The 16816-nt window shown below is 39.7% G+C and overlaps 1 protein-coding gene across 1 annotated transcript in view; it reads left to right on the forward strand.

Moving 5' to 3' along the window:
- The window catches only part of vps53 (VPS53 subunit of GARP complex), a 31096-nt gene that overhangs the window by 9312 nt on the left and 4968 nt on the right, over positions 1-16816 (forward strand). Inside the window, 15 exon segments of the mRNA XM_042486659.1 lie at positions 266-381; positions 1016-1135; positions 4379-4457; positions 4567-4710; positions 4827-4969; positions 5540-5681; positions 6373-6471; positions 8115-8209; positions 9293-9535; positions 12512-12659; positions 13030-13112; positions 13220-13298; positions 13699-13847; positions 13934-14003; positions 14153-14290. Of these exon segments, the coding sequence (XP_042342593.1) occupies positions 266-381; positions 1016-1135; positions 4379-4457; positions 4567-4710; positions 4827-4969; positions 5540-5681; positions 6373-6471; positions 8115-8209; positions 9293-9535; positions 12512-12659; positions 13030-13112; positions 13220-13298; positions 13699-13847; positions 13934-14003; positions 14153-14290 (1848 nt within the window).

Consider the following 16816-nt stretch of genomic DNA (forward strand, 5'->3'; position numbering starts at 1 on the left):
AAGGCCAGTAGGCTGGGTGTGTGGAGAAATGATGAGGGGGGAGATTGGCAAGCAGACCCTCCCTCATGAGGCATGTAGAAACAATTACTCCTCTAACCAGTGGGTGTGTTGTTCATCTTGCTCTGTTTGTCTTTGTCCTTTTGACCCATCCAGTGAACCACTTAGATTTGTTCAACTTCTTCCTTTCCCATATCTGTACTTTTACTTCTTCCTGTCATCCATGCTATATGACCAACCTCTCTGACTTGTTCCTCTTCCTGCACAGGTCAAGGAGATTACCAGGGACATTAAGCAGCTGGATCATGCCAAGCGCCATCTAACTACATCAATCACTACCCTCAACCACCTGCATATGTTGGCAGGGGGTGTCGACTCTTTAGAGTGGGTACAGTTACATTCAACAGACCAGACCAAAAGATGCAGACAATTTACCCTAAAGCTTATTTAACCAATATTAAACATTTAGGATTGTTCTGTGGTTCAGTAGTTGTAATATGCACACTTTTTTGAAAAAAGGATCCGATGTTGCCGGTACATGGCAGGTCTTGTGTCAAACCTTACATGATTTACAAACTATCAACCTAATAATACATTTATTGCAGTCCAATCTGTTTTCGGTAATACTGACAAAATCAAAAACTTCCCATATCCCATAGAAAATCCCATAGAATTTCACCCAGGTTGAGATACATACAAAAACATACTGTGCTGGTTTTACACAGAATGCAGAACGGCCGCAAAGCGCCAATTTTCCACTTGCTTTTGGTGCCCATGTTGAGCAGTCAGAGAGTTCACACAGGATGCACTTTTAAGAAGAGTGGGTTGCTTTCTCCCAAATAGCATGTTAGAAATAAATTTACACCTTTGAGAGATATACAGCTACATTGATGCTCAATATGGATAAACATGTTTACAGAGGTGCATGGTGTAATTGTGTGACAAGTGTAGCATTGAGATAGATATTTTCGTTATATAATAATAGAAATAACTAACAGCAGAATGTGTTGTGTTCCAGAGCCATGACCAGAAAAAGGCAGTATGGTGAGGTTGCCAACCTATTGCAGGGAGTGGTCAATGTGCTTGAGCATTTCCACAAGTACATGGGTATTCCCCAGATAAGACAACTTTCAGAAAGGTAAATAATATGCACACACTAACACACACAAGTAATGTATGAGGTTATTTCTTTACTGCTGTATTGCTGCAACTCTTGAATACTGAGTGGTTTGGTGTCTTGCTCAGGATCGCTTGGGCTGTTGGGTGAGCAGCATAACTGTAACAGTTCATATCTAGTAGCCAGTTCATAGCTTGATCTCTGCTTACGTCTGAAATGTTCCACAGCTCATCAGCTGAACTGTTTAAAAGTGGTTACAGTTTTGGCTGAGAGATTTTGCGTATCACATCCTGTTTATGCAGATATTCACACACATACACACACATACAGGAACACACAGGAAGGAAACAAGCTGAATAGGGTCCGATTATGCCAGAATTTCTTCCATTGTGAGAGATAAGGGGCTTCATTTTCTGAGAGTGTGTTTGTGTCTCCATGTATGTGCTTCCACTTGTGTGGAAAATGTATTTATGCATTATGCATTTCAGATTGTTGTTCATGCTTGCAATATTTATATCAGTCTTATAGTGTCATTTTTAATTCATGGTACATGTAGGAATGTTTGTTTGCTCTGAAAAGAGTCATGCTAATATCTGAATGTAGTATTTTGTTTTAACACACAGGCAACACAAGCACTCTCACAGAGATTTACACACACAAACACACACAGAACAAAGTACATTGTTATGCTTTTGTTTCCCACAGTCCTGACTCATTACATTTCCATTTTTACCATAATTTTCCATGAACATTTGAATCAATTTGGGACACATTTATTGCCAAGTTGATGTTCGAGTTCAAAGTAGTGCTGATCCCCACAAAACAAAAAGGATGACCTTCTGTTCTGTTTTGACTGAGGTGTGGCAGACCATGTTCATGCCAAATAACAGCTGCGTGGAAGAAGTGACTGTCGGAGAAACAGATGATAGGAGAGACACAGGGAAGGGGGAGACAAGAAGACAAGGAAGACAGCTGGACGCAAACTGTTAATAGAAAGTATATGGACAGTAAGCAATTGAAAGACCTTTCTGTGAAAAAAACATTGGCAGACTAACATCAGCCACAAAGATACTCCAGATAGCAGAAGACAAACAGGGGACCGTGTATGTAGAGGCAGGATGAAGGATCAGATTGGGAGTTGGCAGAATTAGAGCCAAGGAGGAAAAAATAGCTACGGGATGTTTAGAGCAGCAAGGCAAGATTTTCACTTCTCATTCTAACCTATAAAGTCAGACCATTTTTGTGGAGTTAAAGGCACTATAGGTAACTCAGGAGAGAGATAGATGATTGTTGATTCTCATTCCCAAGTTGTCAAATACCAACGGTTTGGGTTGGTAGTCAAACTAAAACACCAACTCAAACTGTCAGTATTTATTGACCTGGGAATGAGACTCAATAATCAGCTATGTTTCTTCAAAGTTACACACAGCCCCTTTAAAAATAGCAAGACAATAAATCTTTTGAATTCTGAATTCAAACAAAACCAGCGAAAATCGGTTAAATCGGTGTAAACAATGTAAACAATTTCATAAAAAAAAAAAAGTTAGTGATCAGGAGTAAGGTGAAGTATTTGTCACTTACAAAATTTAGAAAATATATTTTAAATGAAACAAGCATAAATGTTAAATAATTGTATTGATTTATATTTACGTGATAATACCATAATTGTGAAAACATCAAATGAATCATATTGTGAATAATTTATTTGAAGCGTGTTTTTGTTTATTTAGACAATGCATTTTATAACAATATAATTAAGTATGCTGAAAACAGTTAATAAAGCAAATAATTATAAAGCTAACTGCACATTTTAGTAGTAAAAACTACATATATTTTTTACCTCTTAAAAAAAGACATAAAGTTCAGTTTTAAACAAATGTAAAAATTATACAGGGCTACAGGCTAAATACATACCAGGGTCTCTTTTTGACATTTCTGTATTCCTGCCTTTATGTCTGTAGTTCAGTGAAAGTAATTGGCTCTTTGTCCTGACAGAAGTGTGAACAGTTACTTAGTGGATTCAGTGCAGCTGTCACCTTTGAACAGGATAAACTTTGATTATGTTTTAATAGGTCTTTTTATTGTCATCGCTTAATGCTTTTCTCAATGTTTCAACTACACTGTGACTGTTACGGACCGGTTGAAAGGTATATGTGATTGGACAAAATGCAGAGAAAGACTGGACACAGTCTGACCTGCTGCTGACAGCTTTGTCTCAGTGGCATCAGCTTGTAAGACACAGCCGAAACAGGAGCTGTAGAGCAGTGTGTGTGATTAGAGTCTCATATTCAGTAGCTGACCATACAGAGGTGGGCAATGCGATATTAAGCCAACAGCAGGAGCTTAAGAAGAAAGCTACCAGTTCATTTGGCACCCATCTGTGATACCCTCTCTCCACTAGCTCCTGTTTATTCTGGACAATTGTCATGGGTTTTGGTGCTGTCCTCAGTTAACCCGGCCTGAATGCATTCAGCCAGAGACAGGCCCTCCGAGGACTGGACACACTTGAATTGTCTTAAAGGGGAACTACATCAATTTACTAAATTTAAGACGGTTCTAAAAAATTAGTTAATGTGAACAGCTTTTATGAAGAAGAACCAAAGTGCTGAAACTCAAATTTGTTATATCATAGAGTGTGAAGTTTAGAACTGCTCCATAGACAATGAATTGGGAAAGATAGATGACACTTAGAGCAGCCAGGGGAATACTCTGAGTATATGAGTACATTTTCTGTTGCAGGACTGAGAACATTACAATAAAATAAAGCTCTTGCAAGCATTTCTGTATAAAAAAAGAAAGAAAACAAACATTCTGTGGGTCCACAAAAACAGTCTCCCATTCATTGTCTATGGACTAGCTCCAAACTGGCTTTGAGAGAGTAGCTCTTATTCACGAATATTTATTGAAATTTCCTACACCCTGGAAATAGCATATTGGAGTCCTTCATTTAAGTAGTGTTCCCCCTTTAACAGACCTCATAATGCAAACGTTTCTCTGCTAGTTTTGGAGTTTTGGGAATATTTTACAGAAGAGATATTGTGTCGTGTGTGCTGTGACACTTTAAAAACATCACTGGTCTTGAGGTTTGCCAGCTAGTAACTTCTAAATAACATGCTTCCCTGTGGTTCTTGGACAATAATTAAACAACTTGTCTTTTGCCAGAGTGGCTAGGGGGGGGGATATTCCAGCCTGAAATTTACAATATGACAGTTGACTGATTGAGAAAACAATTAATAATTTAGTGCCTTTTTTTGTTCTATCTAGGGTAAAGGCAGCACAGAGTGAGTTGGGGACTCAAATCCTGGCAGATTTTGAAGAAGCCTTCCCCTCTCAAGGCTCCAAGGTAAATATGTTATAGGATTTTCTGCAATTATCCCTACTTGAACTATGTTCTTGTTTTGTTCTCACCAGTACACATCTTTATGTCAAATTTTACTTCACAATCCATCCAGAGACCAGGTGGTCCCAGTAACGTGCTGAGAGATGCCTGCCTAGTGGCCAATGTGCTGGATCCACGCATCAAACAGGAGATCATCAAAAAGTTCATCAGGCAGCACCTCTCAGAGTACTTGGTCTTATTCCAGGAAAACCAAGATGTGAGTAAGAATTTCAAATCCATGATGTTTGAAATCACATCTAATTATAGTGGATACTTGATTTGAAAAGATGATACATAGGTATAAATGAAAAAGAATCATCCCCTCTTGCTCAGGTTGCATGGCTAGACAAGATAGACCGCCGCTACGCCTGGATCAAACGGCAGCTGGTGGACTATGAGGAGAAGTACGGACGCATGTTTCCTGAGGAGTGGTGCATGACAGAGCGTATTGCTGTGGAGTTCTGCCACATCACCAGGTAAACACACTACAACATACAATATAAAAACCCATCCTCGAACAAGCATTACCAGTGATCATGCATTGTGACTTTTTGATTTGTGGCTTTGGCCCATGCAATGAATATTTTATACTGTGTCTATGTCCCCAAGAAAAGAAAAGAAACTGAATGTAATTAAATTAAAAAAGGCAGAATTGGTTGTGGGACATTTCTTCATCATGAAATGAACCACACTGGTATGGCGTGCCTGAAGTACGTCTGTAATTTGGCTTTCAGTGCAGTTGACGTAGGTGGCCTACATGAGCAGTGACCTAGTGTCCGCATTTCTCATTCTTTTCCTCTCAGCCACATGAGGGAAGAAAAAGAAGGCACTCCCGGCTGCCGCTGATAATAAAAAAATATCTGGAAAAAAGTGCACAAGTTGCATTTAGAAAAAGCCTGACAAGACATGTTTTTGCTAAAAGGACAGTTACATAATTATTTACAAAGAAGGATCATCGGAAACATTTGGGGATGTTTAAGCATAGAAATTAGAGGTAATATACTCTAACTGATGCTATGTCCATTTTTTTCATGTGCGTCTGAAAGGGTGGAGCTTGCCAAAGTAATGCGAACACGGGCTAAGGAGATTGAGGTCAAGCTGCTTCTGTTTGCTATTCAGAGGACAACAAACTTCGAGGGTCTTCTGGCCAAACGCTTTACAGGATGCACCTTGACTGACACACCCGGAGTAAGAAAAGCACACACAAACAAAACAATTGGGTCTCTTGACTCTTAACTCCAGCTTCTTTAAATGATTCAAGCTTGGGCTCTAATTTTGAAAATCCAGTCTTGTCCAGCCCCCCTGGTAAATGTCTGGTTCTATCTAGGGTCTTTAGTTTTGAAAATCCAGCCTTATCAATGGCCTCTGGCTATCCTGTTTTCATCTTTTGCTTGTACTATAATTACGATCATATTTTGTTACATTTTTAAACACACACACACACACATAGCCTTCCTGGTGTCACAGCCTGAAGTAACCCTTTAATCCAGGTCATGTTGGCATGTGAAGATGGAATTGAAACACAGAGAATGGACAGATTATGATTATTATTTTGTTGGGGGCACAACTAGGCCAAGCTTGTTCGGAACTGATAATATTTAGGCTTGTCAGAGCCAGAGGCCCTTTTGTCCTCAGCTCAGTTTACACCCATGCCTGTTTGGGTTCTGTAATTCGATCAGGGATTTGGTTGAGTGGAATTTCATAATTGGAGGTGCAGTTTTTACTAAAGTCTCTTATGAAATGGTCTACATAAACACTCAGAAAAGTGATGAAGAAGCAGTTACTTTGCATGATATACCTTAATGGCATTCAGACTCCTAATGATTCTGGAACAGCTGAGCAAGAGAAAAATACTTAAGTTTTATTCGTGTTTATACAGCAGAAAAGGCCAGAGAGCCCTCTAGATCCCACTAACCCTTTCCTGGAGGATGAGGCAGGTGAGGATATGGGCACAGAGAAGGACGATGATCTGGCAAAGGTGAGTTGACCTGGAATGACCCCAAATGACCTGTTCTGCAACATGAAATGTCAGACAGATGTTGTCTCCTCTGATGCAGGTGGAGCAGCTGTGTAGTTATAATCCCCCATGTGTATGCAGCAGTAGTTTGAATACAAGAATCGTATCTGATAGACTTGTTGTCATAGCTGAAGGATGTTATATACACCATGGTAAAACTATTCCACTCTGATATAACAGCCCTACAATGTTATTGGAAATACAGTGGAAACCGCTTTTAGTGATCACACCTGTCTTGGTCAAATTGATCAATATAAACAGACGATTATTACTACAGAATTTTTTCTTTACTTCTCATTCAGATTACCATCTAGTTGATATTTGTATATTTATTACATGAATATAAAATAATGAAAATGACAGCTGTGGTGTTTAATGAATTTTATTAAGTGTTTCGAAACGCAGTGCAGCTGTTTCATTACAGGGGCAATACATGACCGGGCATTGTCAATCCACATGACGAGGGAGGCTCACCTGGTGCTTCTCCTGTCTGCATTCATTTTCTGTCTCCATCACTAGAACTAATGACTAGGAGCTATAAGCTTCAAGGAGACTTTTTCCTGTCTTGATTTCAATGTGCACACAACACCTGCCTCAGGTAACAGGTGACAGGTCACTGCGAGGCAAATGATCATGGCAGTAAAGTAAAAGAAAAATAGAATTATTTAGTTTTAAATAGTTTATCCATTATTGTTCATTCACGAAAAACCCCAAAAATAGCACTGTAAGCAGACTACTTGATTACTATAAGCAAGGCAAGTTTGTTTATACAGCACATTTCTGCAAAAAGGCAAGTCAAAGGGCTTTACATAATAAGGAAAAGAAACAAAATATAAAAGGACATTTAAATACAATTAAAACGTAATTAAAAAGTTAGAGAAGAGAAAATAAAAATGAGCTAAAATATAGATGGGATAAAATACAAGAAGAAAAGCTAAACTGCAGTGAAAGAAATGAATATATTTTTTTATTTACTTTAAGGCAACAACAAACAGAAAGGTCGTCAGCCTTGATTTAAGATAACTGACAGTTGCAGCAGACCTGTAGGCTTCTGGGAGTTTTCTCCAGAAATATGGTGCATAAAAACTTAACATGGCTTAAGCATGTTCAGTGCTGTGTATAAGCACATTATTTAAACAAACACAGCACTTGTATTCCAGTTATTCTTTCCAAAGCTTTTTGGTCCATATGAGTGCTTGATCACTGTAAACATCATCACTAGAAGCAGTTTAAAGTGTACTTTTTCTTCTAAATCAAGCTAAACAGCACCACAAATTGCAGCCTCCAAAATAGTCATAAAGTCGAATAGACACCTGAAAAAAATAGTTAGAACCTCTGTGAAAGAACGATTTTATTGCAAGATTTGTGTATTGGACTGCATCAGTTGTAGTTTGGGAGAGCTGGTTGAATAGCCCTGTGTGAATTTTATTTTTTGGAAGTAAATTACCATCTCCAACATGTTACACTGCCTTATCTTTGAAAACTGTGTTCAGTGTTCTGACATTAAGCTGGAGGCAAAACATAAGCTCACTGATTGGTACTCAGAGGAGCTGCAACCAAAACCTGTTATTTCACTAATTCCTCATTTTCCTACATTCTTTCAGCCCAGGAAGCCAAAAGCTCCGGACAACCCTTTCCATGGCATTGTCTCCAAGTGCTTTGAACCTCATCTATATGTCTACATAGAATCCCAAGACAAGTGAGCAAAACACACACTCTGACACAAGCAGACAAGACTAAAGTGGGTCGTGGTACGCAGACACAGGATCAGGAGCAGGTTGTGTTTAAAGCTGGCACATGCATCCTTTTTCCACTGCCCACTCATCAATCAGATCCCCCACCTCCCATACTACTTTGTTGCCTCTTCTGTCTTTCCATCTCTTGTTCCTGTACATGCCTCTGTCTCTGCTGTGGCAGAAATGTTTCCCATTAGCTACACAACCACAGACGCTGGGAGAAACAGAGAGGGAGGTTGAATAAGTGCTGCCACAGCAGATCTGCCTGCTTTCATTCCCACCTCTTTATTTTTTTCTTTTTCGTACTCCTTCTCCAGTCTCTTTCATTGCATGTATTTTTTGTGATATCTTTACTTTCTTCATCTCAATCCATTGTGTTTTACATTGTTATTTTTCCTTTCCTTACTCTTTCTGTTTTTGTCCTGCCTCCCCTTCTTTCTTCTTCTACCACCAACCTTTACTTCTCCTCCATCAGTCCGCTCCCTTCCCCCAGTCATGGTAATTGCTCCTGAAACTGAACACAGTTCTGGGACTGCTGTGTTTGCATGCAGCCCCTGGCTCTTGGCTCTCTGGACCGTTAAATGCTGTTTGTCTGTCCAAGGGAACGAGATTGACCTATTCTGCAGCTACAACCTCATTTCAGCTAAATCCAAAGGCCTTTAAACAGGCAACAGCCAGATCAGCCCGTCCCCAGTGGGACATAGCAGGAGAGAACAGTGGCCTGCTTGTTTTGTCTTTGGCTTCGGTTCCAAGATTCAGTAAGATTGGGCCACACCAACTGACTGTGGACCTGTTGACTGTAGTGCTGAGGATTCTGATATGCTTGTAATATTTTCTCTTATTTATCCATGTGGCTTTCGTTCAGCCTGTTATTTCATCCTTTTATTTATTTATTGGATTTAAGACCCAAGCATTTGTATTTAATGTTTATGTCTTATTTAGTTCATTTAATTCCTTTCATGTGTCATTAATCCAACCACCCGTGTCTGCATGTGTGTGTGTGTGTGTGTGAACCTGTGTGGCTGCACACTTTTGGGCATCTGCAGGAACCTGGGCGAACTGATTGACCGGTTTGTGGCTGACTTCCGAGCACAAGGCCCACCCAAGGCGGGCACTGAGGAGGGTGGAGCGGTGTTGCCCAGCTGTGCTGACCTCTTTGTCTATTACAAGAAGTGCATGGTGCAGTGCTCCCAACTGAGTACTGGCGAACCAATGATTGCCCTCACGACCATCTTCCAGAAATTCCTGAGAGAGTATGCTTGGAAGATCCTCTCTGGCAACCTGCCTAAGTAAGACTGCTTTACGTTTGGTCATTTAAAAAAAATCACAAATTAGAATTGTCCTTTCTCATATAAAAAAAGTAATACTCTTAACATTGAGCCAATGGCATCTGTGGTTTTCTGTGAGTAAAATTTGGTTCATAGTAGTTTAACAAAGAGAGACTGAATGTAGGTATAACAGGTAAGCAATAGCATGATATCGTTACAAGGTGTTGAGTCAGCTAACAGTACTTTTTACTGACAATCTTAAATCAGTCAGCTTCAATTTAGACTCTTCCATGTTGGCATCAACATTGCTGTAGCCAATATGAAGTGGCTTATATTCACTAATGGCCAGTAAATGCTGGCTCTAAAGCCATTTTCTTGTATGAATTTAGGACAATGTGTGGAGAATCCAGATCGGACATTGTGTTGAATTTCCCTTTCACTGATGTAGCATACAACAGCAGACTGTCTGTGTCAAAAGCATTTTTACTTCTTGGGAATACTCCGTTTGGTCTAGGTGTAGATTGGCCTCTGGGTTGCAGGTGATAGGACGTGACGCAGATTACACAGTGGTCATGTAGCCGGTGCGTTATTTGGTCATAAACAACAGGGTCTCTTGCCATTCCTTTACTTTTTCTGCCAATTTCTGTTTTGGCCCTTACCGACAGAAGTTCCCGGATCTCATTATCTCCTTAGTTGAGCATTTTCATTGCTGTATTTGTGTAAGTAATCCTACTTCTTCACCCTCTGATGTTTGTTTTCTTTCGGTTTGCATGAGCGTCATGATAGAAACATCATCAACACGCTCACGTACTCGCTGTGAATTGTCCAGACAATTACATGCTCTGTTCATACATGGGCTCAATTGGACATTACACGGATTTTGTACCAGGGAACTGGCAGGATAAAGTCTCTTGAATGTCTGATGCCGTTGATTTGGACCTTTGCATTCTGACATATAGCTCCCTTGGGCAATGTCTAGTTAATTTCAGGTTTGCAGTGCATTTGTGAAAGAGGCTTAAGACAGCCTTACTGATTTAAAATGACAGGGACAACCCCAAAGTCTCTCTTGCTCAAAAAAAAAGTCATTTCATAACAATATTATATGTCTGGCGACATTCAATTTTTTCTTATTATTTTAAGGAATTACCATTTAAAGGCAAAAGCCAATAATGCTGCCAACAATTGATCACACTAACAAGTATTGTCTGTGTTTTCCACTGCGCCGTAGACCTCCATTACCTTCCAAACACTATTAAAAACACATCATTCAACCACATCGTTGCACTGGGTGACATGTTCCTTTTATTAACAGCAAACAGGCTCTGTAGTTTATTTTGAGCTAATCCCACATACACCGTCCTGCTGACAAAAACACTCACTCGTATTCACTCACTAGTATTTAAACCGTTTCCATCCATGAGAGTCATTACATTTTCTGGGCAACATCACAAACACAGATTTATTTGGGATTAACTTTTCACAAACAAGCATGTCACGCCCATATTTGTTCATTCTTTTGGTATGGCGATGGGGCTGTTCAGGAGTTTGGTTTTAGTCTTCAGTCCTTCTCTTGTTTGATGGATTGGGACGGCATGCTGTGATCGATCTGGAGTTGGTTATGTTGTGGCAAAACCTATTATGCTACCAGCAAAAATATCTCTGGCTCATTGGCCACATTAGAACTCATTTCTGGTTGTTTCTACATGCACACACACACACACACACACACACGCACACGCACACACGCACACACACACACACACACACACACACACACAGGCATACTCTGTTCCTGTCTCAGATATGCATGCATGCTAATTACACACTTGCGTCCTCTGAGTAATGTAAACCATATTCTGAGTTGTATACAAACATGATATCAAGATGCTCTCAGAGACTGTGTAAGTGAGTACACTAGACACATGCAGACACATGCAAACATGGTAGTCGACTGTGGTGTGCTGTCAGTTGGTTTTGCGAGTTTTGGAAGGGGGCCTTCGAATGAGCTTGAGCTATGTTGGGGTTTTACCCACGTCTCAGTTATGACCTTTATTAATGACTGGGTTGACGTTGGAAGTCTCGTTGGAGCAGCATCCCAACACTTGCGTCTGCTTGTAGTTATGCCTGTTCTGTCTGTGTTACTAAGCTTACTGTGCTTTACTTAACCTGTGGTTCCACAAAGAGTTTTTCTTCAAGGTCCTGTATCGTACTCATTTTCATACAGGTTCATACTATCCATTTTGCAATTCTACTAAAACATGTTTACATGCTTCACATCTTGGGATTTTTCTAAACCCCTGATGCCTCTAATTCACCCTGTAACCTCACGGCATACAGTAATCTATGATCTAAATGTAAATAAAGTCACCAGCAGCCACTTCAAAAAATTGATTGATGATGTAATAAATGTACTGAAAATATACAACAGCTTAATCTTAGTTGCTAAAGGACTCAATATTTCTTTTTCAGTAATGATCAGTTGGGAAACACAAAATGCTAATTTTCTATTAGTAAAGGCAGGATACAGACTACAGAAGTTTTAAAATCCTAACTAATTTTGAAATCGGGTTGTATTACGCTCATAAGAGTAACCACACAGATGTTTGCCCAATATATTGTTAACAATGCAGTGCAGTGAGAAAAACACAAGAGCAGAAGGCTTTACAAGTCTGGATGAGAAAATGCTTAGGAAGGCATGATCCACATGGGCTGTGTATTCTTCAGCAAAAAAAATGACTGATGAAAACTGATGAACATCAGAAATGACCAAGATAAGAGTTCAGATTCCTCATTCAATTGTTTAAAGCAGTAAATTGGTCTAAAACTTAGCCTGAGCTAAGTCAAACTTTTTATACATATTCATTTACATATAAAATATATGGGCAGAAACTACTTAATTGAGCATGAATCATTTCCCCTCTTTGTGTTAACCCCTCTTTTGCCTCTCTTCTGCTGCTGTTTTCCCATCTCTCTTGTTATGTCTATCTTTCTATCTAGATCCAGCAGTAACAGTGGGGGCCTTACCATCAGCAGTTTGTTAAAGGAGAAAGAAGGCTCAGAAGCTGCTAAGTTCACCATGGATGAGCTCTGCCTGATCTGTAGCATCCTTAGCACGGCAGAGTACTGCCTGGCTACCACACAACAGGCACGCACCTACAAACAATCACACAGATGCACAGGCCATAAGTATCTATGAGTTCAAGTCTTTAATTGAGCTGCAGTGACAGTATATACCAGGAAGATAAGAGATGCCTGTAGTAGTTGCAGAATGTTTGACCAGTGTTTCATCAGTGTTTTAAGGAACTCACAGTGGCCGTTATGATTACAGTACATCCTGAGAGGTTTCATCCATACTGTTTTTTTTTTTTTTTTTTTTTTTTTAGTTTTTTTGCAACACAAAGATTTTTTTTAGCCAGCAGTTTAAAAAGTAGGCTAAAATGCATTTTGGGGTATGCGCTCAAAGTAACGTAACTTTTAATGTATTTAATTTGTGTTTCTTGTTTTATATGATCCAGTTGGAAGAGAAACTTAAGGAAAAGGTGGATAAAGTCCTGGTGGAGAGAATTAATTTGACTGGTGAGATGGATACGTTCAGCACGTAAGTGAAGGCTACATACCAGCAATGCTTTTCTTATGAAAAAAGGCTACGTTCTCTCATGTGCAGAGTACATTTGTATTGTGTCAGTTATTTTCGTGTTTTCTCAGTGTGATTTCAAACAGTATCCAGCTACTTGTCCAAGATCTTGATGCTGCCTGTGACCCTGCCCTCACTGCTATGAGCAAGGTTGGACACACGCCCGCAAACACACACACACACATACACACACACACACACACACAGCTCATATACCTTGATTGCCTTGATTTTTTAAAATTTTTTTACCTCAAACTTTGATGGATTTTAAGGACCGTGGAATCCTGGCATACAGTGTGTATGATATTTTACCCTTAAGAGTTTATGCAAGAAGATGCCAAAACACAAGGTTGTCTAATGTTTTTGCAAGTTATTCTTTGCCACCAAACATCTTTCAGAAACTTGAAAATGTCCATATTAAAAATGCCTTTGTTTTAATGCGTAATGCATTTAAAGGTACAGTCACAATCCTACTGATAAACAATATTTAAACATTCTTTGTGTGTAGCCTCTGATACTAAAACTAACTCTCTCTCTGTCTCTCTCTCAGATGCCGTGGCAGAGCGTTGAGCATGTGGGTGACCAGAGTCCTTATGTGACATCAATCATCATGCACATTAAGCAAAATGTGCCTATCATTAGAGACAATCTGGCTTCCACGCGCAAATACTTCACACAATTCTGCATCAAGTTCACAAAGTACAATACACAAACAAATTTATACGCATCTATAACCCATAATTAAAGTTTTTCAAAGCTGACTTGTTACTATTTTCCTCCCTTAGTTCTTTCATTCCCAAATTTATCAACCACCTGTTCAGATGTAAGCCTATCAGCATGGTGGGAGCTGAACAAGTAAGTTCAATATATGCTGATCTGTTTTAAAGCTGCATTGTGAGTCATTATCTTAATACATTTTAAACTGTATGTGAAGTTATGCTGTTACATGATTATTACACTGTGTGCACTGGTATAACTGTTCTTATCCTATCCTACCCCACCAGCTCCTCCTTGACACTCACTCCCTGAAGACAGTCTTGCTGGATCTGCCCTCCATAGGCTCCCAGGTGCTCCGCAAGGCACCTGCAAGCTACACCAAGATTGTGGTGAAAGGCATGACCCGTGCAGAGATGATTCTAAAGGTGAGTGGCTTTGTCTGTGCAGCTTTGGGTACAAATTTGTGTGAAGGGAAGGACCTTCCTGAGATAAAGATGTTGGAAAAACACTCAACCTCGCTTTCAGACCCAGTAGAGATTAATTTAAACAGTTTACTTTTCATGTACGAACTCAGAATGAGCTTGCATCTCTAACTGAAAGATTTTAACGAGAACTCTAGTTCTTCTCTAAATACAAAATAATTCAACTTAAACACATTATCAGGGCTGCTTGATCTTTATGGGACACTTTAGATTTTATGATATTTAACTTGGGTAGCTTAATTCGTGTCGACCATTTTTACAACCAAAGCTTCACTTTCTGACCTTTAAAGGATTGGAACTTTAGATAGACCCTTCTGCGTGAGTGCTGTCTGAATAATTTTCTTTATCTCTTGTTTGCCATTGTACAGATTTAATGTTGAAACTCTGACATATGCAATTAAACACAAGCTTTTAGTGTTTATGCTAGCTTGAGACCAAGTATAGTCTGGCACAACCTGCAGCTAACTGCTTTTTCCACTGATTGAGGTTCCGTCATTAGAAGCAACAAAAGAGAACATTTCTCCATTGAGTGTTTGTGGTTTGACTGGCGAGCCAGTATTTAAGTGTTTGTTTTGAGTCACTCACGCAGATTATCTATTTAGAGTTTATTTTGGGCAGAATAACCCTTTAATTGTGTCTTTAACCCCACTCACAATAGCACTTTATGAGAATGTTTCCATAAAATAACCCACCTCACATGAGGTGGGGAGGGAAGAGGAATAGAGCTCATGCACTACTGGTTTAACAAATGTGAGACGAGCCAACACAGACACGCACACAAACATTCTTTGACACAGTATGTGGTTGACCTTCAGCCAGTGGAAAGGTGTGATCGAGTATATGAGTAGAGACATGCGTCTACTCACAAAAATAGGCACTGCATAACAGGGTGAATATCGGATGTTGTTTAGTCTGGCTTCAGAATTACCTGAAGAGACCCTAAGAGGACAATGGTATGTGACTGCTGTAAATGAACCCCTCCCTAATTAACTGTCTCTTGAGTGTCTAGAAATGCACTTAGCACACGCACAAACAAACACACAAACACACACGCACACACACACACACACACACACACACAAAGTACATGCCTGTCCCTTTGATTTCCTTTGAATTCCAAGAAGGCTTTTCTTATTTCCTGAAGTAATCGTGGTTAGACAGTCTTGATGTTTACAGCTGTTAGTGTGACCTGCTCTAATCGTGCTATAGGGCTGTCACTTTTTATTTGAAATTTGATTGTTTGTTCAAAAGTAGGTAATTTTCGAACTTTAATGACATGTTCAAATTCAAAATTTACAGTCTAGAAGGACAACAGTTTGGGTTTTTTTCCAGCAGGGATTGGCAGCTTTTTTGATAAGAAGTGCCATTTCTTAAATTTCTTGTTAATGAGTGTGCCTTATCAAATGGTCAATATCTTGGCCCTCAGAATGCTCCATAAAAACATTGGCACTGTTCTCACCATTTCTTGTTTGAGGCATTATTTTTAAGCAGAAGAGCTCCTCTCATACGGTCAAACTAGAGTATCTTGCCATTGCTGCCAAACGTGATATACATCTACACTATCATCAAGTGTGAAATACCATGGCTGCTTTCAAATCAGCTGTCTTAATGCACACTCTTTTCGCTAATTATCACACTTAATGCTAGTGTGCCTGCTATTGTGGCATTTGTTAAGCTACCGCATGCATGCATGGCCAAGGTTGCTGACCCCTGATTATGGTCTATATGCACATCAGACCATTTGCTGTGTAATCCAGCATAGGACGCTCTAAAATGTCACTGTCAGCTTGACCTGCTGCGTGTCCTGTTGCCCTCCATCAAACTAAGCACAAGAAAAGATGCCAATGTTTGCTGTGAACATGAAGGACACTGGCGAGCAAAGCTGTCCTGAGCAGACAGTCACAACTCAAAAGCATCTGAGAAGTAGTGTCCAGAAGTATTTTGGGTTCTACACCGTGAATGGGATAATATCCAGAGACATGGCTGTTTTGCACCTTTTTACAAAGCTGCTGTCTTACTCAAGAACCACAACAAATGTGCAGACTTACCTGCTAACATTAGCTTGCCACCCAATTTAGGCAGCGGATGTGCCACAGACAAGCGAAGTGTAAAACCTTATCTGACTGGCTACTATTCGGCAAACTCAGCTTCAGCAGGCCTCTTGTCAGGACCTTGTAAAAATGCTTTTTCCTCCAAGATTGCAAGATTTATATGCAAGGATATGTAGCCCACAGGAGCCACTATATAAAATTTGAAGTTCCACCACAATCTCAAAACCCATAGTGCAATTGTATGAAAAAATTAAAAAAAACTAAAGAATAAGACACTTGCTCTAACCCCAGACAGATGGACATGGCTGGCCACACATGCTTGTGAGACAGTCAGGGGGGACGCAGCGGTCAGATTCATTTGATCGAATTGCTTGTCATTTCACATTTGTTCAGTTTGGATTTTTGGACAAAGTGACAG

Source organism: Plectropomus leopardus, chromosome 5 (genome assembly GCF_008729295.1).
Source record: "Plectropomus leopardus isolate mb chromosome 5, YSFRI_Pleo_2.0, whole genome shotgun sequence".
NCBI classification, from domain to species: Eukaryota; Metazoa; Chordata; class Actinopteri; order Perciformes; family Serranidae; genus Plectropomus; species Plectropomus leopardus.